The sequence below is a fragment of the Pan troglodytes genome, chromosome 19, assembly GCF_028858775.2.
Source record: "Pan troglodytes isolate AG18354 chromosome 19, NHGRI_mPanTro3-v2.0_pri, whole genome shotgun sequence".
NCBI classification, from domain to species: domain Eukaryota; kingdom Metazoa; phylum Chordata; class Mammalia; order Primates; family Hominidae; genus Pan; species Pan troglodytes.
Window position 1 is genome coordinate 95947359 of NC_072417.2, and position 27105 is coordinate 95974463.

Sequence of the window (27105 nt, forward strand, 5' to 3'; positions counted from 1 at the left end):
ACTTTGCCAAGTCCTCTCTTCCTGGAAGATGGTGTCCATCCTGATTTTCAGCCTCCTGCTCATTTTTCTATTTTGCTGGTTTACCAAATACTTTATACTGGATTAATTTACTTTTAATGGCATGACAGATTCTGTAAGCTAATTCTGTGCGAAAAAGTATTTTAACAGAATGGCTCACATCAGCTCTGTTTGTCTCCAAGCAGGGAGAGGTTGGCAGCTAAGTCATTGCCTCCACCTGGAATGCTCAGTGCTGACAGTTGCAGTCCTGGGTTTCCCACCTTGAAAGGAGATGGAGTCAGAAATGGCCTCTGTCCGCGCTGTGCGGATTGCTCATCCCTCCTGTTGCCAGCTCTCCACCCTGCCTCCCGGGGCCCGTTCTGCCACAGAGTGCGGTGTCCTTTCCTCTTTGGAAGCCCATAGCAGCCTTGGGCTGAAGGGCTCAAACCCCAGGCTGCTACTTCCCTTGAGAATTGCTCACCAAGGCGGGAGGGCTGCTCCTTCCACACAGCACAGCCTGTAAACGTCACTCTCTGTCATCGTTTATAAGCATGATGACTGGGTTTTCACGCTTCCCCATAGGATGGGCCTTCCTCAAATCTTGTTATGTTGTCAGCACATTACTTGTGTGACGCAAAAGAAAAAAAATTCACTCTTGCAGTCTGCCAGGCCCAACATGTAGGTTTCTGCTTTTTAGAGCACTAAAACGAGGACACATTTTTATTTCTCAGCAAATAAATATATGAATTCTACGTATTTTTTTATGTTTCATAGAATTCAATTCGCCACAATCTCTCTCTGAATCGTTATTTCATCAAAGTGCCGCGTTCCCAGGAAGAACCAGGCAAAGGCTCGTTCTGGAGGATAGACCCAGCCTCTGAAAGCAAATTAATAGAACAGGCTTTTAGGAAACGACGGCCTAGGGGCGTGCCCTGCTTTAGAACCCCTCTGGGACCGCTCTCTTCTAGGTAAGGAAAAAGAAGAACAAAAGGCCTCACTTCATGCTTACTAAACTTACCTTCAGTGTATTGGGAAAATTTCGTTTTGAAAATGAAGGAACTACCAAATGCATTATGATTAAATGTTGGGGTGGGGATTTGAGCAAAAGTGTTGGGTGCTGCCCAGGTGTTTCTGGTTCTAGTGGCTGAAACATTTGAGACGATTTGCAAAGTTTAAACTGCACTCGACGCAGTGATTGTTGCTTCATGGGGCTCATCGCATGTTGTTCATACCAGTGCCACGTCGACGTTTTTCCTTTCTTTTGGCACAGGAAAAGTTCTTTAAAACTACTTTTTAGGCCGGGCGCGGTGGCTCACGCCTGTAATCCCAGCACTTTGGGAGGCCGAGGCGGGCGGATCACCTGAGGTCAGGAGGTCGAGATCAGCCTGGCCAATATGGTCAAACCCCGTCTCTACTAAAAATACAAAAAAATTAGCCGGGCGCGGTGGCGCGCGCCTGTAATCCCAGCTACTCGGGAGCCTGAGGCAGGAGAATCGCTTGAACCCGGAAAGGCAGAGATTGCAGTGAGCCGAGATCGCGCCACTTCGTTCTAGCCTGGGCAAAACAGCGAAACTCCGTCTCAAAACAAAAACGCACTACTTTTTAGCTGTTTAAGTTCGAGTTGACTTATACAGTGTTAATTTGCCTGAGTTTAAATACTTATTTTTAGCTTCACTAATACTGTTTTTAACCAAGAAAAATGAGCGTAACGTAAGTCTTAAATGCCCACGGACCTGCCCGCTGCCGGCTCCACCGTCAGTGCACGGGAGCTGCTTAGAGAGGGCAGCTGGCTCCGCCCCACAGCCGTGCCGCGTATGTGGGTGAGGGCCCGTGACGGCCCTGTCCCACACAGGCTGAGTCTGTCTACCCGAGTGTCCCGCTCAGTTCACAGGCGTAGGCGTGCAGAGAAGTAGAACTTACACAACAGTACTTGGTTGTCAGGAGACAAATGACACCCCCTTTGCAAAGTGCACTTATTAAAACAGCAAGTGCTTTCTGAGTGCGTCAGCTGTAAACATGCAATGTCTTCTTCTCGGTGACACAGGAGTGCCCCAGCCTCTCCCAATCACGCGGGAGTGCTGTCTGCTCACTCTAGTGGCGCCCAGACCCCTGAGAGCCTGTCAAGGGAAGGTTCGCCGGCCCCCCTGGAGCCTGAGCCTGGCGCCGCACAGCCCAAACTCGCTGTCATCCAGGAAGCCCGGTTTGCCCAGAGCGCCCCAGGTGAGACAGCGGGAGAGGAAGCGAGGGCCCCAGTAGCGTGAGCCAGACGCGGAGGCCTGGGCTCCACAGAGAAGAAACAGCCGGACTGGAGGCCTGCCTGTCCCTCTGTACCTTATACTAGTACCTGATTTTATAGGCCTTGGAAAACTAATAGCACTGGGAGTGTTTTTTAAAAGTCAATGAACGTTCTTTAAACGACACTGAGTAGATGCCTGAAATAACTTAGAATTAACCTGTTTCTTAGTTTGTCATTCAAAAATCCATGAAACAGCCCCCGCACCCCCACCCCCCGCCAAAAAAAAAAAAAAAAACCCATGAAGTAGACAAACTAGACACTGGAAGCAAAAACATGTCCTTTTTTTTTTTTTTTTTTTTTTTTTTTGAGACAGAGTCTCACTTTGCCACGAGGCTGGAATCTTGGCTCGTTGCAACCTCTGCCTCCCAGGTTCAAAGAATTCTCCTGCCTCAGCTTCCCGAGTAGCTGGGACTACAGGCACACACCACCACACCCAGCTAATTTTTGTATTTTTAGTAGAGACAGGGTTTCACCATGTTGGCCAGGATGGTCTCAATCTCTTGACCTCGTGACCTCATGATCCACCCGCCTTGGCCCCCCAAAGTGCTGGGATTACAGGCGTGAGCCACTGCGCCCGGCCCAGTTTCCTCTTTTATTGAGTATTGACATTTTCTTTTTTATAAAGAACTGTGGGAAGAGGGGTTACCAGATATCTAAATAGAGCCAAAATTGCATTTTTAGCAGTTAGAGATAGGAATTAAATACCCCTTTTAAAATACTACACCTCCCTCATTATTAGTAACTTTACTATCGTGAGGTGAAATAGGGCCATATCCTGTATTTTAAATTAAAGTTTGTATGTTGCTTGTCAGTGCTGAGTGTGAGAACCTTTGTTTGTAGAAGTCAGTATCTGTAAGTGTCAGTCCTGCTGTGTCTTTCACCAGGGTCACCTCTGTCCAGTCAGCCAGTCTTAATCACCGTCCAGCGGCAGCTACCACAGGCCATCAAGCCTGTCACCTACACTGTGGCCACCCCAGTGACCACCTCGACCTCCCAGCCACCCGTCGTGCAGACGGTTCACGTCGTCCACCAGATCCCAGCGGTGTCGGTCACCAGTGTGGCCGGACTGGCCCCAGCGAACACGTACACTGTCTCTGGACAAGCTGTGGTCACCCCGGCAGCCGTGCTGGCCCCTCCTAAGGCAGAGGCCCAGGAGAATGGAGACCACAGGGAGGTCAAAGGTAGGCAGCGGGGGAAAGGAGGGAGGGGAGACCACAGGGAGGTCAAAGGTGGGCAGCGGGGGAAAGGAGGGAGGGGAGACCACAGGGAGGTCAAAGGTGGGCAGGGGGGGAAAGGAGGGAGGGGAGACCACAGGGAGGTCAAAGGTGGGCAGGGGGGGAAAGGAGGAGAGGGGAGACCACAGGGAGGTCAAAGGTAGGCAGCGGGGGAAAGGAGGGAGGGGAGACCACAGGGAGGTCAAAGGTAGGCAGCGGGGGAAAGGAGGGAGGGGAGACCACAGGGAGGTCAAAGGTGGGCAGGGGGGGAAAGGAGGGAGGGGAGACCACAGGGAGGTCAAAGGTAGGCAGCGGGGGAAAGGAGGGAGGGGAGACCACAGGGAGGTCAAAGGTGGGCAGGGAGGGAAAGGAGGGAGGGGAGACCACAGGGAGGTCAAAGGTGGGCAGGGGGGGAAAGGAGGAGAGGGGAGACCACAGGGAGGTCAAAGGTAGGCAGCGGGGGAAAGGAGGGAGGGGAGACCACAGGGAGGTCAAAGGTAGGCAGCGGGGGAAAGGAGGGAGGGGAGACCACAGGGAGGTCAAAGGTGGGCAGGGGGGGAAAGGAGGGAGGGGAGACCACAGGGAGGTCAAAGGTAGGCAGGGGGGGAAAGGAGGGAGGGGAGACCACAGGGAGGTCAAAGGTAGGCAGCGGGGGAAAGGAGGGAGGGGAGACCACAGGGAGGTCAAAGGTGGGCAGGGGGGAAAGGAGGGAGGGGAGACCACAGGGAGGTCAAAGGTAGGCAGGGGGGGAAAGGAGGGAGGGGAGACCACAGGGAGGTCAAAGGTAGGCAGCGGGGGAAAGGAGGGAGGGGAGACCACAGGGAGGTCAAAGGTGGGCAGGGGGGGAAAGGAGGAGAGGGGAGACCACAGGGAGGTCAAAGGTAGGCAGCGGGGGAAAGGAGGGAGGGGAGACCACAGGGAGGTCAAAGGTGGGCAGGGGGGGAAAGGAGGGAGGGGAGACCACAGGGAGGTCAAAGGTGGGCAGGGAGGGAAAGGAGGGAGGGGAGACCACAGGGAGGTCAAAGGTGGGCAGCGGGGGAAAGGAGGAGAGGGGAGACCACAGGGAGGTCAAAGGTGGGCCGGGGGGGAAAGGAGGGAGGGGAGACCACAGGGAGGTCAAAGGTGGGCAGGGAGGGAAAGGAGGGAGGGGAGACCACAGGGAGGTCAAAGGTAGGCAGCGGGGGAAAGGAGGGAGGGGAGACCACAGGGAGGTCAAAGGTAGGCGGGGGGGAAAGGAGGGAGGGGAGACCACAGGGAGGTCAAAGGTGGGCAGGGAGGGAAAGGAGGAGAGGGGAGACCACAGGGAGGTCAAAGGTGGGCAGGGAGGGAAAGGAGGGAGGGGAGACCACAGGGAGGTCAAAGGTGGGCAGCGGGGGAAAGGAGGAGAGGGGAGACCACAGGGAGGTCAAAGGTGGGCCGGGGGGGAAAGGAGGGAGGGGAGACCACAGGGAGGTCAAAGGTGGGCAGGGAGGGAAAGGAGGGAGGGGAGACCACAGGGAGGTCAAAGGTGGGCAGCGGGGGAAAGGAGGGAGGGGAGACCACAGGGAGGTCAAAGGTGGGCAGCGGGGGAAAGGAGGGAGGGGAGACCACAGGGAGGTCAAAGGTGGGCAGCGGGGGAAAGGAGGGAGGGGAGACCACAGGGAGGTCAAAGGTGGGCCGGGGGGGAAAGGAGGGAGGGGAGACCACAGGGAAGTCAAAGGTGGGCCGGGGGGGAAAGGAGGGAGGGGAGACCACAGGGAGGTCAAAGGTGGGCAGCGGGGGAAAGGAGGGAGAGGGGAGACCACAGGGAGGTCAAAGGTGGGCAGGGAGGGAAAGGAGGGAGGGGAGACCACAGGGAGGTCAAAGGTGGGCAGGGGGGGAAAGGAGGAGAGGGGAGACCACAGGGAGGTCAAAGGTGGGCAGCGGGGGAAAGGAGGGAGGGGAGACCACAGGGAGGTCAAAGGTGGGCCGGGGGGGAAAGGAGGGAGAGGGGAGACCACAGGGAGGTCAAAGGTGGGCAGGGGGGGAAAGGAGGGAGGGGAGACCACAGGGAGGTCAAAGGTGGGCAGCGGGGGAAAGGAGGGAGGGGAGACCACAGGGAGGTCAAAGGTGGGCCGGGGGGGAAAGGAGGGAGAGGGGAGACCACAGGGAGGTCAAAGGTGGGCAGGGGGGGAAAGGAGGGAGGGGAGACCACAGGGAGGTCAAAGGTGGGCCGGGGGGGAAAGAAGGGAGAGGGGAGACCACAGGGAGGTCAAAGGTGGGCCGGGGGCGAAAGGAGGAGAGGGGAGACCACAGGGAGGTCAAAGGTGGGCAGGGGGGGAAAGGAGGGAGGGGAGACCACAGGGAGGTCAAAGGTGGGCAGCGGGGGAAAGGAGGGAGGGGAGACCACAGGGAGGTCAAAGGTGGGCAGCGGGGGAAAGGAGGGAGGGGAGACCACAGGGAGGTCAAAGGTGGGCAGGGAGGGAAAGGAGGGAGGGGAGACCACAGGGAGGTCAAAGGTAGGCAGGGGGGAAAGGAGGGAGGGGAGACCACAGGGAGGTCAAAGGTAGGCAGCGGGGGAAAGGAGGGAGGGGAGACTACAGGGAGGTCAAAGGTGGGCAGCGGGGGAAAGGAGGAGGGGAGACCACAGGGAGGTCAAAGGTGGGCCGGGGGCGAAAGGAGGGAGGGGAGACCACAGGGAGGTCAAAGGTGGGCAGGGAGGGAAAGGAGGGAGGGGAGACCACAGGGAGGTCAAAGGTGGGCAGGGAGGGAAAGGAGGGAGGGGAGACCACAGGGAGGTCAAAGGTAGGCGGGGGGGAAAGGAGGGAGGGGAGACCACAGGGAGGTCAAAGGTAGGCAGCGGGGGAAAGGAGGGAGGGGAGACCACAGGGAGGTCAAAGGTGGGCAGCGGGGGAAAGGAGGGAGGGGAGACCACAGGGAGGTCAAAGGTGGGCGGGGGGGAAAGGAGGGAGGGGAGACCACAGGGAGGTCAAAGGTAGGCGGGGGGGAAAGGAGGGAGGGGAGACCACAGGGAGGTCAAAGGTGGGCAGGGGGGGAAAGGAGGGAGGGGAGACCACAGGGAGGTCAAAGGTAGGCAGGGAGGGAAAGGAGGAGAGGGGAGACCACAGGGAGGTCAAAGGTGGGCAGGGAGGGAAAGGAGGGAGGGGAGACCACAGGGAGGTCAAAGGTAGGCAGGGGGCGAAAGGAGGAGAGGGGAGACCACAGGGAGGTCAAAGGTAGGCAGGGAGGGAAAGGAGGGAGGGGAGACCACAGGGAGGTCAAAGGTGGGCAGGGGGGGAAAGGAGGAGAGGCTGCCCCATCAGCCTCACACTCTTGGAAGTCCATAAGATTTGCTCATCCTTGGCCGGGTACAGTGGCTCACACCTGTAATCCCAGCACTTTTGGGGGCTGAGACGGTCGGATCACCTGAGGTCAGGAGTTGGAGACCAGCCTGACCAACACGGAGAAACCCTGTCTCTACTAAAAATACAAAATCAGCTAGGCATGGTGGCGGGTGCCTGTAATCCCAGCTACTCGGGAGGCTGAGGCAGGAGAATCACTTGAACCCGGAAGGTGGAGGTTGCAGTGAGCTGAGATTGCGCCATTGGACTCCAGCTTGGGTAACGAGCAAAACTCCATCTCAAAAAACAAAAAAAGATTTGGTCATCTTTTTCTAATTTGCTGTTTGTTTTAGAGACATTTTCTAGCAGGTGTGATAGCCATCTGGTTATTATGTTTTAAACTGGCAAGATTTTTATTTGCTTTCCAGTAATATTAATGTCGTTTCTTTTCCTTTAATTTCAGTGAAAGTAGAGCCTATTCCCGCCATTGGCCACGCCACGCTCGGCACTGCCAGCCGGATCATTCAGACGGCACAGACCACCCCGGTCCAGACGGTGACCATAGTACAACAGGCACCTCTAGGTCAACACCAGCTACCAATAAAAACTGTAACACAAAACGGCACTCACGTGGCATCAGTCCCCACTGCGGTCCACGGCCAGGTGAACAATGGTAAGACATGCTGGTCGGTGGCTCCCCGTGGCTGTGGGTACTGGGAGCAGAGCCCCTTCTCACTCGTGGTTTTGGTTCTGACTGTAACAATTTTAGCTTTTGTCTGAGGCAATGTTTGCATTTTGAAGCTGCAGGAAATCTAGTCATGCTGGGGAAGTGGTCGTGGAGTCGGCCATCACGGGATTCCCGTGGGAGGACCTGCCTGAAAAGAGATGAGAGTTTCTAATACATTGAGAGGGAAAAATACTCTCGCCTCTTGTAGATTTCCTGGGTGTGGCCTGGAAGCGGCCTGAAACGGCGGGAGCCGCCGCGTGTCTTTTCCCTTGGCCTCGCGTGCCCTGTGGCCTGTGGCGGTGCTATGCTGCTGAGGGTGGGAGAGAGGCTGCTTTTCTGTGCGCTTTGCTCTCAGAGTCCGTCCGAGGCTGGTGCACAGAAAACCGCACGGATGTTCTGACATTGACAAGTAGAGACACCAGAACCTCCGCGCCGACACCGGGTTATCTGCCTTCGCCCTGCCCTGTGGAGTGTGGAAAGGGTGGGAGTCCCTGCCGGCTGCCGAGTCAACTCTGGCGTTGGGGCCTGGCTCAGGTGTGGGCTCCTGTTGCTCTGGGTTGGGTACATGCAGGCTGTTGCCGGCTGCGTGGCTGATCCTGGCGCTTGCGGGATCTCAAGCAGGCAAATCCGAAGCTACCAACTAAAACTGTCTCTGTGCCCACGACACGCTTTCTTTGAAAGAGGGTACAGGTCAGAAGGCTTTATCACGACGTTTGAATCCTTACCGAACGCTACGAACAGAGACCTTGAAACCTGCAGGTACCTCCTACTCTGACTCAGCACCACCCTGCCTCTCCCCAAATTTATGGAAGAACAAGGTCTGGAACCTTTTCCAGGGAAGACTGACTACCTGGGGTTTTTTTTTGTTTTTAAGTAATAGCAACACTTGCTGCCTGTAGATAGATCGCAAAGTTTGCAGTCATCAGTTACCTGTTTGAATGCCTTCGTCCCCAAGCCCTGTGTCTCCTCCTTCTCTTCTCTCTGGGTAACTGTGGCTGTGGATGTTCTAAGGTGATAAACCTGGTGGCACTGCAGGTAGCTGGGAGGACATGGAAGCCGGGAGGGCTGGCGGTTGGAGGGCAGGCGGTTGGAGGGCAGGCGGTTGGCTTTCTGGTCTTAGTCATTCCCAGTCTGAAGACAGGGCGGAGGCCTAGTGATTCCCAGATTCGATATGTGTCAGAATCACCCAGAAGGCTTGGCTGTTAGAGGCCAGAGTGCTGCGTTCCCCAGAGTTCCCGACTAGGCATGTCTGGTGTGGGGCCCAAGAATGCATTTCTGAAACAGTCCAGGTCTGCCAAGAGCCTCCAGTGCAGGTCAGAGGCTTTCTGGGTCCACCTCTCTTAGAAGCAGTTTGAAAAACCGTATCCCTGCCTGGTATAGTGGCTCACGCCTGTAATCCCAGCACTTTGGGAGGTCGAAGTGGGCGGATCACGAGGTCAGGAGTTCAAGACCAGCCTGGCCAACATGGTGAAACACCATTTCTACTAAAAAAAACAAAAACAAATTAGCCGGGTCTGGTGGCGGGTGCCTGTAGTTGTAGCTTCTCGGGAGGCTGAGGCAGGAGAATCGCTTGAACCCGAGTGTGGAGGTTCCAGTGAGATGAGATCATGCCACTGCACTCCAGCCCAAGCGACCGTGCGAGACTCTGTCTCAACAAAAAAAGAAAAACTGTATCCTTTTTATGTATTTAAGTTATCTGGAATTTTTCATTATAAATTTAAGCAAGTGTTTTAATTTTTCACTATTGAAAATATTGATGTTTTAAAATAAAGCTTTTACGGGATTATTTTCAGTGTACTACTGGACTCCAAATACAGACATCATGAGATGTCCACTTGCCCACGTGTGGACACACAGGCAGGAGCGGCCCAGATCCTCCCTTGTCTGTGGCCTGGTCTTTCCATCTCACATTCCCCAACAGGTTTTGTACGAGTCACATACTTTAGGCTTAAATGTCATTTATTAGTCATATCTTTTCTCTGCAGCAATAAAATATAGATATAAATATTAAAGTCTGTCTATGAGTAACAAAATTGATAAAACCCAAAAATATAACAAATTCTTATAAAACCAAAAATTAAAATGTTACTGAAGATGCCTTTCTTAGTGTATTTAGCTTTAAAGGAAACCACCTGATTGGTTCTGTATTCACTGATGGTTGCACAGTCCTAGTGTCAGCACTGAGGGCCTGTTTCCACTCAGGAAGGAGAGGACAGTGTCAGCACTGAGGGCCTGTTTCCAGATGAACGTGAAAGTCTGTCAGTGATCTTGGCTGGGTGTGGTGGCTCACGCCTGTAATCCCAGCACTTTGGGAGGCGGAGGCGGGCGGATCACTTGAGATCAGGAGTTGGAGACCAGCCTGGCCAACATGGTGAAACTCTGTCTCTACTAAAACTTTTACAAAGATTAGCCGGGTGTGGTGGCACATTCCTGTAATCCCTGCTACTCTGGACGCTGAGGCAGGAGAATCGCTTGAACCTGGGAGATGAAGGTTGCAGTGAGCCGAGTTCAGACCACTGCACTCCAGCCTGGGCAACACAGCGAGACTCCATCTCAAAAAAAAAAAAAAAGTCTTGTCAGCACCAGTATTTCCTATTATTGCTTTCATGCTCCATCCCATAGTTTTCATCCCCAAAGCCAGTGCCCAGTTGAGCAGATGAGAGAGGCTGTTCAGAGAGAGGAGGTGGCAGATAGGCTTTAAGAAAAGACTTCGGGACCAAGAGGAGATTCTGGAAATGATTTTCCTTAAAACAGTGTCGGCTACAGCCTGGATGCTGAACACCTAGGATGAGAACCACTGCACAGGTGCTCATAATTTTGGCCTCTTGTAGTCTTTTATTTTTTATTTGAGAGGTAGTGTCTCACCATGTTGCCCATGCTGGTCTCAAGCTCCGGGGCTCAAGTAGTCTGCCCACCTCGGCCTTCCAACGTGCTGAGATGACAGGGTGAGCCACCGCCTCTGGCCAGCACGTCTTTTCATGTACTTTATGGTTATTTGTGTATCTTCTTTGAAGAAATTTTTTTTAAGTCCTTTGCCCATCATTTAATTGGGTTGTCTTTTTGTTGTGAAATTTGTAGTTCTTTATTCATATGTAGAGATTTCAGGCCTTTTCAGACATGTAGGTGTAACTCAGAGACATTGCAGGGTTGGTTCCAGACCACTGCAAAAAAATGAATATTGCAGTAGAGCTGCCAGTCACATGAAATTTTTGGGTTCCTACTATATTAAGCAATTATGTTTATACTAAATTGTAGTGTAGTGTATTACCCCAAGGAAAATGTAGTATTTTTACTGAGGAATTATGTGGATGTGGCCGAGTTTTCTGACCCAAGCATGGGGTTAGAATGTTGTGTGCAGGGAGGGACTGCACAGGCTGCCTGAGACTCCCCCAGGGGCACCAGAGGGCTCAGCACCACGAGCAGATAGGCCATGGCTGGGCTGCCTGCCCTAAGGGGGTTCCATCCGCACCCTGGCCCCAAGGGCAGCCTGGGCCGGTTCTGCCTCTGCCACCAGCTGCTGTGGGACCCGGGGCTCAAGGCTTGGCCTCTGCGCGTGTCGTGAAGACAGTGCTGACAGATGGGAGGTGGGGCTGACAGGACGAGGGGTCAGGATGTTCCGGCTATGCACTGTAGCCCTGGCCTTGCAGGACAGCAGGTGGCTTGGTGGGATGATAGGTGAGTTCCGTGGGCAGGCGCAGGGCCTGAGCTGCCAGTGTCTTCCTGGAAGGTGACTCTGGGGTTGTCGCTCCAGCTGGAGTGTGCCCTCATTCCTGCTTCCATAGGGGTCTCCACGGAGGCCTCATTCAAACACAGGCGAGCCCATCCCTGGCCTGTCAGGTTCACCAGGGTGGCCCCTGGTCCCGTTGTCGCCGTCGTCCACACCCTGCCCACCTGCCAATGCTCCTGTGTCCCCTGCTCTGCTCCAGGGCCCCAAACCCTGTGCAGAGCTGGGGTGCATCATGCTGCCGCCCCATGGAGAAGGCCTGGAGGAGATGGAAGCCGGGAGGCTTCCTCTTACAGGAAGGGAAGCCCCAGAAATGTGCCTGGCACCAAGAAACTGCTCCAAGCTTGTTCCAGAGTGTGGGGAGGGCTTGAGGCCTCCCCTTTTTGAGTACATGGAAAGGAAAGCCTGGCATTTTCTGGAAACGCTCCCAAGTCTCCCTGGCAGGGAGATGTGGGAAGAGTCCAGGCGCCCAGGCTCATGCATATTCACTTCCTCCCATCACACGTGCTGTGTACAAGCACCCTCAGAGCTCGCTTTGGGAGACCCCTGCCTCAGGGCGGCGGGTGCCGCCGTCCACACCACAGGCCCTTCTGCTTCCTGTTTCCAAAGCTCATCTCCTGTCTCTGGGCTGCAGGCGCTGTTTCTGGTTTACTGGCACAACTGTGGTTGTGTTTTTGTCAATGACTTCATCTTTGCTGCTGTTGTTTTGAGATACTGTCTTGCTCTGTCACCCAGGCTGGAGTGCAGTGCCGAGGTCTCAACTCACTGCAGCCCCGACCTACTGGTCTCAAGCCATCCTCCTGCCTCAGCCTCCCAAGTAGCTGGGACTACAGGTGTGCAGCACCACATCCAGCTAAGTTTTTGTATTTTTTGTAGAGACGGGGTCTCACTATGTTGCCCAGGCTGGTTTCAAACTCCTGGACTCTGGTGATCCTCTAGCCTTGGCCTCCCAAAGTGCTGGGATTACAGGTACGAGCCAGCATACCCAGCCAGTGTTGTCGTTTTGATTTGGGAGTTCGGGGCTGAGCTGTGTTTGGCCAGGGCCTCGCCTGCTCAGTGTGCTCCTGGGCTGAGCTGCGGTCCTGGAGCATCTCTTGGCTCACACATTGTCTCCTCCAGCCTCTCTACTGTCCTGGTCCTTCATGGGGCTCACATGTGTGTCCTCTTGTTTTCTTTCTGTCACCTTCTTAAGGGTTCACAGATCACTGTCAGTGGAAGGTGTTGCCACAGCTCAAGCCTCACAGTGGAGGAACCTCATGAGGCCCTTCACGGGGCCACTCCCTGTCTGGACAGACCTGCTTGACCAGCCCTGCTGGGAAGCCTGGGCCCTGCTGCTGCTTCACCCTGCGACGTTCTCCTCAGGCCCTGCCTTTCGCTTCTTTCGTTAACATTGTTCCTGCCTTGATCGTTTGCCCCCTCCTGCCTAACTCTGCTCTTCTTCCTTGTGTAGCAGTTATGTGGTCCTCAAATATCATTTGTTGACTCCAGTGTTTCCTGGGGCATCTCCTCAAGCTGGCTGGGGTTCTCTGCATCTCAGCTGTGGCCCCTGGTGTGAGGGCGCACGCTTCGCAGTGAGAGTGAAATGCCCAGTTCGCGCTGGCAGAGGGAGACCCTGTGAAGGTCTCCCTGTACCGGGCAGAGGCTCTTATTCTGAAAGCAGACCCCGTGAATGTCTCCCTGCGCCGGGCACAGGCTCTTATTCTGAAAGCAGACCCCGTGAAGGTCTCCCTGTGCCGGGCACAGGCTCTTATTCTGAAAGCAGACCCTGTGAAGGTCTCCCTGCCCCGGGCACAGGCTCTTATTCTGAAAGGGTACGCAGCAGTTTCTGGAAGGAAGGAGGGAGGGAGGGAGGGAAAGAGGAAGGAAGGAAAGGCGAGCGATAGGCACAGAGGAAGGTAGATGAAGCCCTGCGCCCCCCGGAGCCCAGCCCTGTTCACCGCGTGCTGTGCGGGTGCCTGTGCCAGGATCAGCTGACTGGACGGCTATAGCCCCACGCCTGCAGGCCACATACCTGGGAGAGTGTGGGCCTTCCGAGCCTTCTGGCTCCCGGCCCCACAGAGGAATTACGGTCCCATGTCCCTCACAAGGACCCTTGCAGAGGGAGCAGCCGGGCTGAGGCTGCGGGTCCCTTGTGGCCGCCAGGTGCTCACGCGTGCCTCGGTGGGGATCTGGCAGCCAGATTTGGGGTGAGGATTTGATGATGTGGGTATCCCTAGCTGGTCCCACAGTGACGATGGGTGTTGCGTTGTGAGCATGTAAAACGGCAGTGACGTCTGAGGGTCCCTGGACGTCTTTCGCACCCAGCCTCAAAGCGGAGCCTTTCCAGGCAGAGCAGCAGCTGCCGCCACTGGATTGACAGCCCCAGAGCAGTGGGATCAGGCCACGCGGACGAGGAGGTGCGAGGCCTCGGGTCGGGGCCTGTGTTCTGCGGGAGCCGCACCCATCATCGCTGTGGCGGTGGCAGTGGAGCAGCTGCTCTCGTGTCTGAGCTGCTCCGGCGTCTCTGTCCACAGTACAGGGTCTTCTGATGCTTCCTGGAGGTCTCGGAGGGGCTTGCTGCGTGTAGTACCCACACAGCCCACAACTGGGGTGTTGTCAAGTGTTATGACATAGGTTGTCTGTGGGGTAAAAGTTGCCCGCTAAGAAATGCTCTAGACAGGCCGGGCGCGGCGGCTCACATTTGTGATCCCAGCACTTTGGGAGGCCCAGGCGGGTGGATCACCAGGTCAGGAGATTGAGACCATCCTGGCTAACACGGTGAAACCCTGTCTCCACCAAAAATACAAAAAATTAGCCGGGCGTGGTGGCGGGCGCCTGTAGTCCCAGCTATTCGGGAGGCTGAGGCAGGAGAATGGCGCGAACCCGGGAGGCGGAGCTTGCAGTGAGCTGAGATCGCGCCACTGCACTCCCGCCTGGGCGACAGAGTGAGACTCCGACCCCCCCCACACACAAAAAAAGTACAAAAAAATTAGCCGGGCGTGGTGACGGGCACCTGTAGTCCCAGCTACTCGGGAGGCTGAGGCAGGAGAATGGCGTGAACCCGGGAGGCGGAGCTTGCAGTGAGCTGAGATCGCGCCACTGCACTCCCGCCTGGGCGACAGAGGGAGACTGTCTCAAAAAAAAAAAAAAAAAAAAAAAAAAATGCTCCAGACACTTCAGTTTGAAAATATTGGAATTTATGTGGGGAGGATTAGTGTGCATGGAAGGCCAAAAATGTGAATGCATCTCCACAATCATCTTTCCAAAAGCCACCCTCTGATTCAGGACCCTCAGGGTGGGGAACGTCCCCTTGTGAGCGTCTGGAGATTGGAGTAGGCAGCAGCGGAGCCCGTCTCTGTAGATGGACTCGCAGAGGAACTTAGTTCTTTCCCTAAAGGAGTAGGAACAGCTGGGCGCCGTGGCTCACGCCTGCAATCCCAGCACTTTGGGAGACCAGGGTGGGCGGACTGCTTGTGCCCAGGAGTTCAAGACCAGCCTGGGCAACATGGTGAATCTCTGTGTCTACAAAAAATCACAAAAGTGGCTGTGGCGGCAGCACCTGTAGTCCCAGCCACCAAGAGGCTAAGGCAGGGAGATGGTTTGAGCCAGGGAGGTTGAGGCTGCAGTGAACCGTGATTGCCCCACTGCACTCCAGCCTGGGAGACAGGGTGAGACCCTCTCCACATAGTAAGTAAATGGAGGAATAGAAACGCAAGCCGGCACACATCGTCTTTGACAGCATTTTGTGGATAGGCAAGTTCTAAGCACGGGGGCAACGTGGGATGCAGCAGGGTTTGGTGTGCCGTGGGGCAGGGGTAATTTGCTTATTTCTCTAAGACTTTGTACAGCTCTATAAACAGATTCCCATTAGGTCGTCCTTTCCTTGTGACAGGTAATAGTGGAGGTGTCACAAGGTAAGTGGCCTCTCTTGCCTGGTTTTCAAGTTCTACGGCTTTTGTCTTGTTTTTTGAGAAAGGGTCTGTCACTGAGACTGGAGTGCAGTGGCGTGATCACAGCTCACTGCAGCCTTGAACTCGTGGGCTCAAGTGATTCTCCTGCCTCAGCCTCCTGAGTAGCCAGGACTACAGGCACGTACAAACATGTCCAGCTAATATTTTTTTTCTTTTGTAGAGATGGGGTCTTACCGTGCTGCTCAGGCTGGTCTCAAACTCCTAGGTTCAAGTGATTCTCTCGCCTCTGCCTCCCAAAATGCTGGGACTACAGGTGTGAGCCACCGCGCCCGGCCTTCTCCTTGTGTTTGAGCTGGAGAGGACAGAGTGCTATACATGTGGTCATGGTTTTTCTTCGTTGAAAGCTGTAACAGTGGGGTCGGTCCCTGTTATTAAGCCTGTGTCACTATTCCCTGGGCCCTAAAAGTGCGCCTGGCTCCTGTGACTCGGGGTCCTTTCCCACTCCTCTCCCCAGGGCCCCTTGGCCTCAGAAGGCCCCCATGTGCCAGCTCAGACTGGAGTTGCCTCAGTTGACACAGCAGGCCCCATCCAGACAGACCAGCTTCTGGAGACAAGAGCAAAGCCTTTTCCGGCAGCCCGAAACCTGGGATAAGAAACGACAGGTGGAAGGTTGTCCAGAGACACCTACAGCGTGGATGCTGTTCCGAGTCAGCGTAGGAGAAGGGCCACTGGAAACCAGAGTCACACTGCGCGTCTGTGCATCTCTGGCCCACCGCAGTGGCCCCGGCTGTCTGCACATTTTTTGTAGACACATTAGAGTCGGTTGAGGCCACACCTGCGGCCACAGACTGCGACCGCGATTGCAGGGAGGAGCATCTGAGGTGGTCACGGGGTTTGCCCAGCTCACACCAACTGCAGGTCAGTTCCTGCTTCGCCTTCAGTAGCCTGAGTCCTTTCTTCTTTTTCTTTCACGTTACTAGGGCAGTTGTTCGCTGACGCCTTAATTCTGGGACACGTTCCTTGCCCAGATTCTTGGTGGCTGCTTGTTCCCTTGTCATCGTTCTTGCTGTGTTTTCCATGCTTGGTGTAGGGGGAGCCTCAGAGCTTGGTGTAGGGGGAGCCTCAGAGGTGGCGTCAGGACGTGCCTGCCCCACCGGTTGCCCTGGTGCCCTCGTCACGCCCCGGGACCGCGCACACGTGGGGACTGTTTCCAGACGCACTTTCTGCCCTGGTGCCCTCATCACGCCCCGGGACCGTGCACACGTGGGGACTGTTTCCAGACGCACTTTCTGCGGGCAGTCTGTGTGGCAGGGCTCCCTGCCCAGCTCCTGCAGCCTCATCAAGTCTCCCACTCAGGAGGTGTCGCTCCTCCAACTTTGTTCTTTTTAAAAATCGCTTCAGCCATTCTAGGTCCTTGGCATTTCCGCGTGAACTGTAGAATTCCTACACCAAGCCTGCTGGCATCTTGATTGGGACGGTGTTGAATCCAGAGTGTGTGGCAGAGCTGGCGGAGCCCCTCTTTCTTTGATCTCTGCCGATCTCCTTGATTTCACGTTTGTTTTATTCCACAGACCACCCCCTCCCCATCTTCTCACCTACTTCAGGTTCCATTTCATGGTAGGAAATTCCTGTAGTCCTCCCGGGCTTGCTGAAGTGATGCTCCAAGTTACAGTCCCCGGGTTGTCAGGCGTGGTGAGAGCCCCTTGTGCTCAGAGCTCTCACGGAACACAGAGCAAGCCTGTCTACGAGTTCAGCTGGTGAGGGGCAGGGGCTGGTGAAGGTGGCGCCGCCTCTGGTGTGCCCAGGGGCAGGGTCGCCTCCAGGCCCCACGTGCTAAGCCGTGACTCCCTGTAACACGCCCGTGTCGACACAGGTCACGTGGGCCCGAGGTGCTCGTACATCACACTCCTTGTCCAGGATGGTCCTTCCTGGCACCGTGTGGTCCTCGGTGCCAACCAGAGTTTGTAGTGCTCGCTGGACAGACCCTTCTGCCTTACTCAGCATCTTTAGATCAACAGAGTCAGTGCCTTCCCAAGAGAGCACGTGTGGGCCTCATCAGGAGCATGTGCCCAACTCGTGTGCGTGTTCCTTCTCTGCCCTGGAGCAGAGGGGTCGCCCTCTCTTGTGGCCCACCCCGGGGCTGCAGGGCTGATGGCTGCTCCCTCCCCAGCTCCGGCACCTCCAGGGCTCTGCCGCCTTTAGCCTTCCTTGCGTGCCCTCCACCTCCCTCCGCGCCTCTGCTGAGACCTCTGCTTCAGGGCCGGGCGTGTTAGCACAGCCCCTCTGCTGTTACAGGGCTCCATATGGGGTCTCCACGTGGCGGAGTACCTCGCGACAGAGGCTCTGTGAGGGCAGGGCTGGGTGGATGAGAGTCTTTAAGTGTCACCATTTCTTTTCTTTCTTTCTTTCTTTTTTTTTTGAGACAGAGTTTTGCTTTTGTTGCCCAGGCTGGAATGCAGTGGCATGACCTTGGCTTACTGCAACCTCTGCCTCCTGGGTTCAAGCAGTTCTCCTGCCTCAGCCTCCTGAGTAACTGAGATTACAGGCGCCCGCCACCACACTTTGCTAATTTTGTATTTTTAGTAGAGACGGGGTTGCACCACGTTGACCAGGCTGGTCTCAAACTCCTGACCTCAGGTGATCCGCCCACCTTGACCTCCCCAAGTGCTGGGATTACAGGCGTGAGCCACCGTGCCCGGCCTCCCAGTTTCTTTTCACTCCAGGCCTCTCACTGCTGTTCTCTAATTGACACAGAATAATTGTGCAAGTGTATGGGGCACACAGTGATGTTGGGAAGCATGTGACTCGTGATCGGCACATCCGTCATCTCATTGACCATTTCTAGGTGTTGGGAACCTTCTGGCTGTTTGAAACCGTATTGTTGACTCCCATCATCTCACAGTGCTGCAGAACACTAAACTTATTCCTTCTGTCTAGCTGTCGTTTCTAGTTTTACGTCTTTTTAAAAATTATTCCTCCTGTCCAGCTGTCATTTCTAGTTTTATGTCCTTTTAAAAATTATTTATTTTTTATAGAGACGAGGTCTTGCTATGTTGTCCAGGCTGGTCTCAGCCTCCTGGCCTCAAGGGACCTGCCTGCCTCAGCCTCCCTTGGGATTGCAGGCGTGGGCCACTGTGCCCGGCCTACGCCTCTTGTATTCTCTGGGTCATCCAGTCAACTTGAGCCCTGGTGAGGGTGAGGCTGTTGCGTTGGGTGAGTCAGCCGTGTTGTGCTGCCGTAACAGAACACCCAAGATGGAGTACTTTAGCATGAATAGAAACGGATTGGCTTGCAGTTCTGGAGGCTGGCAAGGGCCTTCTTCCTGTGTGCTCATGTGGTGATGGGGTGAAGGCATATTCACCCTTTTAGAATGAACTCACTCCTGGAATCATGAACCTGTCCCTTGGTGACAGCATTAAGCTGTTAGTGAGGGCAAAGCCTTCATGGTCAAGTCACCTTCTGAAGATGCCACCTCCTAATTAGGCTGCGTGGGCAAGTGAGTTTCAGCATTTCAGGAGACAGATGCCCACACCATAGCAGTGACCTCATCTCATTCAGGGTATTGGTGCTTGTCAGACACTGGCTGTGACTCGCGTCTGGGTGCGTGTGCCTCTCTCTGTGGGGGCCACCCTGCCATCAGGCGCCAGGAAACCGACGTCAGGGAATGTGGGGGTCTCCCTGAGAGGGTGCCGACCTAACACAGCTCCTCCGGGTCACGTGGGTGGGCTCAGCGGCCTCCCGTGCCTCCCTTAGGTCTGGAGTCTCCCCTGCCCTCTCGTTGGGCTCCAAGTCTCTTCCTCAGCCCAGCTCCCTGCTTTGTGGCAGCCGTGCTTTCTGGAAGCTGAGCAGCTTCTTTTTTTTTTTTTTGAGACGGAATTTCTTTGTCACCCAGACTGGAGTGCAATGGCACGATCTTAGTTCACTGCAACCTCCGCCTCCTGGGTTCAAGTGATTCTCCTGCCTCAGCCTCCCGAGTAGTTGGGACTATAGGCCCCCACCACCTCGCCCGGCTAATGTTTTTGTATTTTTAGTAGAGATGGTGTTTCACCATGCTGGCCAGTTCGAGACTGGTTTTGAACTCGTAACCTCAGGTGATCCTCTCGCCTCAGCCTTCCAAAGTGCTGGGATTACAGGCGTGAGCCACCGCACCTGGCCTCTTGTTCATGTTTTATGTGTAAATTCGTCCTCTGCTATTTCTGTTGCTCAGAGGTGGAAAGGAGAAGGGAACACGATAAAGTCACACATCCACACTGTTGACAGGGGTTTGGCTTCCAGGGAACACACCTCTGTGGCCTCAGGGCTATGTCCTGAATTCTAAAACGGGGCTCTCACGGCCGACCCGATGTCACTGGGTCCCCGTTTGCTGCTTGAGTCTCTTCGGAGCCCAGTGTTGACTCCCGCTCTTTGTGGCTGCCCCGGCTATCTGGCCATGAGCTGACCACGCACCTGGCTGAACTCACATCCGCTCCGCTAGGGAAGACCTGGGGGCGGAGGTCGGTCCCTGACCAGCCAGCGTCCCTGAGCATCTGGCCGAACTCACATCCGCTCCGCTGGGGAAGAGCTGGGGGCAGAGTTCGGTCCCTGACCAGCCAGCGTCCCTGCAGGGGACTGCGAGTAGGAGGCGGGTATTGCCCACGCCAGGGCCTGTGGTCTGAGAGGGCTGGCCCCTGACGGACAGGTGGGCAAGTCCCCCTCCCACATCTCTAGGCACCAGGGCAGAGCGTACCATGTGTGCTGTGTTTGTGGTTGGGTTCAGGTACTGCCCTGTAGACGTGTCTGCTCTGAGCCTCCTGGGACAGCCTGAAGGGGTTGCTGCACAGCTGCGTTGGGGCCTCCCGGGGGTGTGTTCCTGCTCCCGCCCGGGGGTGTGTTCCTGCTCCCGCCCGGGGGTGCTCTGAGTCGGTCAGAGGTTAGAGAAGTGCAGTGGCTGGTGTGTGCGCAGCCTGGGGGCCTAGGGCCTGCTTCTCAGAGCATCACGGGGCCCAGCAAGAAGTGCCCCCTGGGAGGTGACAGCGTCTTCCAGAAATGCCGCCGCCCACAAGGAGGACTGGCCTGTGCCGGAAGCTGGAGATGGTGGGGTCCCGATGGCACCTGGTAGGTGAGGGTGCCCCAGAGAAACAGAGCCAAGGCGGCGGCCTGGAGACAGATTCTGTGGAATCTGCCCGCTCTGTTGTGGGGCCTGCCAAGCTCAGCATCTGCAGGGTGGACCGAACCCCAGGGAAAGAGTCAGTGCTGGATTCTCAAGAGTCCAGAGGCCATCCAGGGCAGAGTGCTGCCCTCAGAGGACCTCAGTCTTTTCTTAGTCCTTCACCTGATTGGATGAGGCCCACCCACTCATGGCGATCAGCTGATTTACTCAGAGCTGACTGATTTAAATGTTAATCTCATCTAAAGAAGTAACTATACAGAACCATCCAGAGTAACGGTTGACCAAAATCTGGGCACTGTGGCTCAGCCAGGCTGGCACATAACATTACCCATCGCATGTTAGTTGGAAGCTTGGCCTTTGGAATTAACTCAGTCTGGTCAGCCGTTAGCAGCCAGCAGTCTCTGTTCTGCCCACACACCTCTGTGGACTGACCCAGGACACAGGTGAGCAGCATCCATGAGAAACTGTGGTGCTTCTCTCCTATGGGACAGATGGAGCCCTGCTCCCTTCTGTGTGGAAATGGTCCAGGAGCATCTTGTGTGGGTGGTGGGGGGCGAGGGCAGGGCCTCCGCATGAGGGAGAGCAGCGAGCGGCAGCCACTCCTTCGCCGAGCCAGCAGGGCCATCTCCTGTCTGCCTCAACCATTACTGGACTCAGCCTTTCTCCCCCAGCAGTGACATCAAAATAGCCTATTTATAGGACATAACAGAGATGATGCCAGCTGTTAATAAAAATGTCCGCTAATCAGGCAGTTCACTTGCTGCAGTTTTTTGGGGTCCCAAGGGCCCAGCCCAGGCTCCTGTGCCCTTGGCCACCGTGGGCCAGTCCCTGGGGTCTTGTGGGAGCCTCTGCGGGCCTGGGAGTGGCAGGACCCTTAGAGGGCGAGGGTTCACGTGACAGCGTGGGGTTCTGACTCGCGAGGGTTCACGTGAGAGCGTGGGGTTCTGACTTGCAAGGGTTCACGTGAGAGCCTGGGGTTCTGAGTCGCGAGGGCTCACGTGAGAGCGTGGGGTTCTGAGTCGCGAGGGTTCACGTGAGAGCGTGGGGTTCTGAGTCGCGTGGGTTCACGTGAGCGCGTGGGGTTCTGAGTCGCGAGGGTTCACGTGAGAGCGTGGGGTTCTGAGTCGCGAGGGTTCACGTGAGCGCGTGGGGTTCTGAGTCGCGAGGGTTCACGTGAGAGCGTGGGGTTCTGAGTCGCGAGGGTTCACAGAGCGTGGGGTTCTGAGTCGCGAGTGTTCACGTGAGAGCGTGGGGTTCTGACTCGCGAGGGTTCACGTGAGCGCGGGGTTCTGACTCGCGAAGGTTCACGTGAGCGCGTGGGGTTCTGAGTCGCGAGGGTTCACGTGAGCGCGTGGGGTTCTGAGTCGCGAGGGTTCACGTGAGCGCGTGGGGGTTCTGAGTCGCGAGGGTTCACGTGAGCGTGGGGTTCTGAGTCGCGAGGGTTCACGTGAGCGCGTGGGGTTCTGAGTCGCGAGGGTTCACGTGAGCGCGTGGGGTTCTGAGTCGCGAGGGTTCACGTGAGCGTGGGGTTCTGAGTCGCGAGAGTTCACGTGAGCGCGTGGGGTTCTGAGTCGCGAGGATTCACGTGAGGGCGTGGGGTTCTGAGTCGCGAGGGTTCACCTGAGCGTGGGGTTCTGAGTCGCGAGAGTTCACGTGAGCGCGTGGGGTTCTGAGTCGCGAGGGTTCACGTGAGGGCGTGGGGTTCTGACTCGCGAGGGTTCACGTGAGCGCGTGGGGTTCTGACTCGCGAGGGTTCACGTGTGCGCGTGGGGTTCTGACTCGCGAGGGTTCACGTGAGAGCGTGGGGTTCTGAGTCGCGAGGGTTCACGTGAGAGCGTGGGGTTCTGAGTCGCGAGGGTTCACGTGAGAGCGTGGGGTTCTGACTCGCGAGGGTTCACGTGTGCGCGTGGGGTTCTGACTCGCGAGGGTTCACGTGAGAGCGTGGGGTTCTGACTCGCGAGGGTTCACGTGAGCGCGTGGGGTTCTGACTCGCGAGGGTTCACGTGAGAGCGTGGGGTTCTGAGTCGCGAGGGTTCACGTGAGAGCGTGGGGTTCTGAGTCGCGAGGGTTCACGTGAGAGCGTGGGGTTCTGACTCCCTCGTGTCATTGCAGCCGCGGCGAGTCCTTTGCACATGTTGGCAACACACGCGTCCGCATCGGCCTCCCTGCCCACAAAGCGCCACAACGGTGACCAACCAGAGCAGCCGGAGCTGAAGCGGATCAAGACAGAAGACGGCGAGGGCATCGTCATTGCCCTGAGTGTGGACACGCCACCGGCAGCCGTAAGGGAAAAGGGTGTCCAGAACTAGCGACTGGGAGAGCTTTTCTTTAACAATATCAACTCTGTGGTGCCAAAAGGAGACGCGGCCTCCCGCCAGCACTTGGGGGTGCAGGGCCCTGTGGTTGGACTTCACCTCTCAGCACTGAAAACAGAAAACCCAGCTGGCCTTAACACTCCTTAAAGACAGAAGTCACACTTGAACAAAACCCACACACAACAAAACCTGATTTGGGAGACGGTGTCTCCACTGAGCACCTGCTGGGCTGAGCTTCTACCTACAAGTGAAACTCTGTCCTCCCGCGAGGACCAGGCATCGCTGTGTGAGGACGGCACGGCCAGCGCCTGCTGTGAGTGGGTCTCCCAAGACTAGGCCTCAGGACGCGGGGGGAGCCGTCCCCGCCGCCCTCACAGGACCCACCAGGCAGCGGAGACATGTGGAATTAGAGTATTTTGAGGTGTCCTTTCTTTACAAAATAATGGGGTCTTGGGCATTTCACATCACTCCATTTCTACTCAGACTTTCGGAATCACACAGGCCCTTTCCGTGGATTTCATTTGGGGCAAAGAAACAACGTAGTTTTGTTTTTGTTTTCAGCCTATGGAATGATTTCCTTTTGTCTGTCTTGTTCGAGTTCAGACGAAGCTACTCTGGCATCTGCACATTTCCGTGTTACAGCAGCTGCCTGATGAATTTTATCCACCTCCATTTCAGCATGTGGCTCGCGTGGACAGGTGGACGGACGCTGTGGCCGCATGGAACCTTGAGAACCCAGGGACGAGCCAGTGCCGGGAAGGAACTGCCGGGACTCACCGAGCTGCGCTTCACTGTTCTCTTTCTGGCTGTTTTCTGTTGCTTGTTTCTTTGTGTTGACTTTGTCCCTGGCAAAATTTTCCACTCTGAGTAAAACAAGTCTCCTAAGTATTGTGTATGTTTAAAACGACAGAACCATTTCTACTTCATTTGGAAAAAAAGATTCAGTCTTGTATCACAGGCCCTTTTGAAACTCAGATCCCAGGTCTCTCCGTGGTATGTTTGTATTTGGGGTGTCCCTCCGGCTCTAGGCGGCCTCTGACCCGCTGTCTAACTAACTCCCCACCTTCGGTGAGCGGCCGCCATGGTGGAGCAGGGTCCGAGCCACGTCCTGCAGGGGACGTCTGGGGGCATTTCCTGTTTTGTGGTAAGAAATGTCCCTGACCTTTCAGAACCGAACCCAATCCTGAGGCTGACTCCTCTACGGAAAATGAGGACAGGACGGGGGTGAGGGAATGAGAGTGGGAGGTCCCCGCACCTCCTCGCCCAGCTCCTCAGGAAGAAAACTGCTCGCCCTTCCCGAGTGTGCCGGCCGAGGGCCGCGGGCGGTGCACATGGGGAGAGGGCGTCAGCCTGATGCTGAGCTTTTAAATGTCATCATCATAACATTATTTATTTAAATGTAGTTATTTTGGTATTTAATTTTTTTTTAGAGAGGAAAAAACCTGTATTTTCCTGGTGGGATGAAATTGGGATGAAATGGCTCAGAATGGTATATTTAGGCAATTTAAAAACATTTATTATTTACATAAAGACCAAATATGATGAATCTGTTCCGGGAATTGTGTCGGCCTCAGCATGGGGCTGTGGCAGCGTCACTGCGGTGACGCCCACTGAAAGGTATGAAATGACTGCACACTAGCTGGATTATCACTCAGCCGTTTAAGAAATAAAAGCAAAACCATCACGTGACTGAGACCGTGTGTGTGACCGCAGCAAAGCGCAGCATGTGGATGGATCAGAGCCCCTCGGTGCAGCTGTCTGCATCTTCCAAGCACTTTACAGATACCTTGGAATGTATATTTTTGTCTTCTTACTCAGAAGGTTTGCAGTTTGTAAAATAATCAGGATTCTGCTCTGTCCTGTGTGTGGGGTCAGCTCCCTCCACAGAGGGCTCCAGCTCTGTTGGTCACAGCTGATGGGGTTCTCTGATTGATTGATAGGAGACGAGCTCTCGAGCTCTGAGTCAAGGAACAGTGAGGTCGCCGGTGGGGAGTTTGGCTGGGACACCAAGCAAATGCATCGTATGTCCCCTTGGAGACGTTTTTATGCAGTTGTGTATGTTACTATCCAGAAGGAGTCGGGGGTAGACTTTCCCGTGTAAGCTCAGTCCATAAACTGGTTACTTCTGATCCTGGAATGTGGACTTCACATGATAGGTCTGGATCTGTTTCTGTTGGGATCACAGGTAAGGAAAATGTCCATTCAAATGGTAAAGAAGGGAGGAGGGTGGTTTTTTTTTTTTGCTGTAGGCACCATTCTGCATCTTGAACCCAGACTGAAGTGTGCCTCTCACAGATGGAAGGTGCACACGCTCCTGTCTCCTCCTCACTCTGCCACATTCACTTGGCTTTTTCATTGGTACCTAGGAATTTAAGCAGTAACAAACCATAGATGAGCAGACTCCCACACCGGGTTTTCTTGCCCGTCTTTAAGGCACTGTTTCTAAATTTTGAACTTAGCTCTGAATCCCCAAGAACTTGAGCACAGCAAGGGTTGCTGAGCTGCTGTCGCCGCAGCCCTGGCCCCGGTGCTGGAGCTGCAGCACCTTTGGGAGAGGTCCTGCGTCGTCCTCAGCTGCGTCGCTGTGAACTCCCGCTCTCCACTGTGTTCCTCAGTGTCTGGTTTTCAGGAAGTCTGCTGTGACCTTTGCCCAACTTCTGAGCTCCTCAGGGACTAGGAACAATTTCAGTAGCTTTGCCCTGAACCAAACGAGAAAACAAAAGGGAACTCCCGTATGACCCACGTCACGTGGTGCACTCGGTGTGTGCGCGGCATGATCCTCGGTTGCTCCTCCTCTCACTTCAGTAGAGTACGCGGTGGACAGCTGATCTCCTTCAGTCGTCTACCCACTTCCGTCACTGTCCTCCGCTAGAATAACAGAGTAGTTGGTAGTCATGGCCAGAAGGGGGGTGGGGGCAGTGTGAGGACTTGGGGTTTCTGTGCTGTGTGACACAAGGAGATAAGTGACAATCTTGAAGTCCTAACTTCCACTATTCTAGAAAGTATAGTGGTGATTTGTGTGCAAAGATTTGAAATTTTAAAAAAGTACCAAGTTCCTGAAATTCAATAAAATATTTTTATTAATTTTAATGGAATGCAGAGTATCATTTTCATTTTGATTGATTGACTTTTTAACTTCATGCTCTCTTCTGAGCACACCGGAGGCCTAGCACATTGGCAAGAACTTAACCAGGGAGCTGCACTGAGGACCAGCACTGCAGGCCCTGCCAGTGGGACAGCGGGTTGAGCGTGCAGGCAGAAAAGGCGCCGTGTCACAGGCAGTGGTAACAGGGTCTTGATTGACTGATCTATGATGTCGGAGTGTTAAAGTTACTTGGAGATTGTGGCTGCCACTATTTCTTCTGCAGACTTTCTCTCCAACCTGAGAATGAAGATCACTGCAAAGCACCTTGAGGGACATTTTCTCAGAAAATGAAAAAGCAGCTCTTGGCCGGTGCAGTGGCTCATGCCTGTCATCCCAGCACTTTGGGAGGCCGAGACGGGCAGATCATGAGGTCAGGAGATCGAGAACATCCTGGCTAACACGGTGAAACCCCATCTCTACTAAAAATACAAAAAAAATTAGCCGGGCGCAGTGGCGGGTGTCTGTAGTCCCAGCTACTCGGGAGGCTGAGGCAGGAGAATGGCGTGAACCTGGGAGGTGGAGCTTGCAGTGAGCCGAGATTGCGCCACTGCACTCCAGCCTGGGCGACAGAGCGAGACTCCGTCTCAGAAAAAAAGAAAAAGCAGCTCTTCTGAAGAGGTACTTGGGTATTCAAGTTCCCACAAAGAAACACTTTGATCTTTCAGCCCCTGAAAATCTGGTGTGGATCGCTAATGTCTGGAATCGTGACGACATTATCAGTACTCACCCGAGGGTAGCAGAGGGAAGAAACCGTGCTGAAAATGACACAGAGGCCTTTGGGAGCTAAATGATGTTCACGGACAGAGAGTTCATAATGGAGTGTTTTGTTCCTTACACTGATCCCCTAATTTAAAACAGTTCATACTGGCATAAAAGAACTGTTTATCACACCCTGCGAGACTGCCTCTTCCAGCAAAGTGAAGCAGTCATTTGTAATTTGTTTCTGCCAGGTCTGCGTCTGCAGTGCACCCGGGCTGCGTTGATGGGTGCTGGGAAATTGTCACTGTTTGTTGCCCCCTTTCTGAGCTATGTCCACAGCAACACAAAATTACAATTCAGAGTGGGTCTCAAGTGACCTCTGATGACTAAACTGGCTACAAAGATCCCAGTGGACTCCTCCACCCGTGTCTCCTAGGGGTTATGACTGACTAACTGTGGACCTAACAAACAGAGCAACTATCTCAGTCCTATGGAAAGTCAGTCGTAAATACAGAACAGCAGGCAGACTAGAGCCAGAACAAGGACCGGTGTGATGGGTTTTTCCTGGGTTTTCCCCTCCCATTGCTGAGCCTAGTCCGTTGCTGGGCCTAGTCGGGGGTGGTCTATCCGAACCGCACATTAGGGATGAA

The 27105-nt window shown here is 54.9% G+C and overlaps 1 protein-coding gene and 1 pseudogene across 2 annotated transcripts in view; both read left to right on the forward strand.

Annotated features, from left to right (window-relative positions):
- The window catches only part of FOXK2 (forkhead box K2), a 90656-nt gene extending 64955 nt beyond the window's left edge, over positions 1 to 25701 (forward strand). Inside the window, exons 5-10 of one of the 2 annotated variants that reach the window (XR_002940310.3) lie at positions 772 to 965; positions 2042 to 2217; positions 3178 to 3474; positions 7270 to 7479; positions 15662 to 16065; positions 22409 to 22484. Coding sequence is in view for 1 of the 2 variants with exons in the window: in XM_024350787.2 (XP_024206555.1) it covers positions 772 to 965; positions 2042 to 2217; positions 3178 to 3474; positions 7270 to 7479; positions 22409 to 22605 (1074 nt within the window). In the remaining variant the exon portion in view is untranslated. Of the gene's footprint in view, positions 1 to 771; positions 966 to 2041; positions 2218 to 3177; positions 3475 to 7269; positions 7480 to 15661; positions 16066 to 22408 lie in introns of both variants that reach the window. The other variant, XM_024350787.2, reaches the window with a different exon arrangement.
- LOC112206197 (small nucleolar RNA U13) lies at positions 536 to 631 on the forward strand (annotated as a pseudogene).
- Positions 25702 to 27105: the final 1404 nt, after the last annotated feature.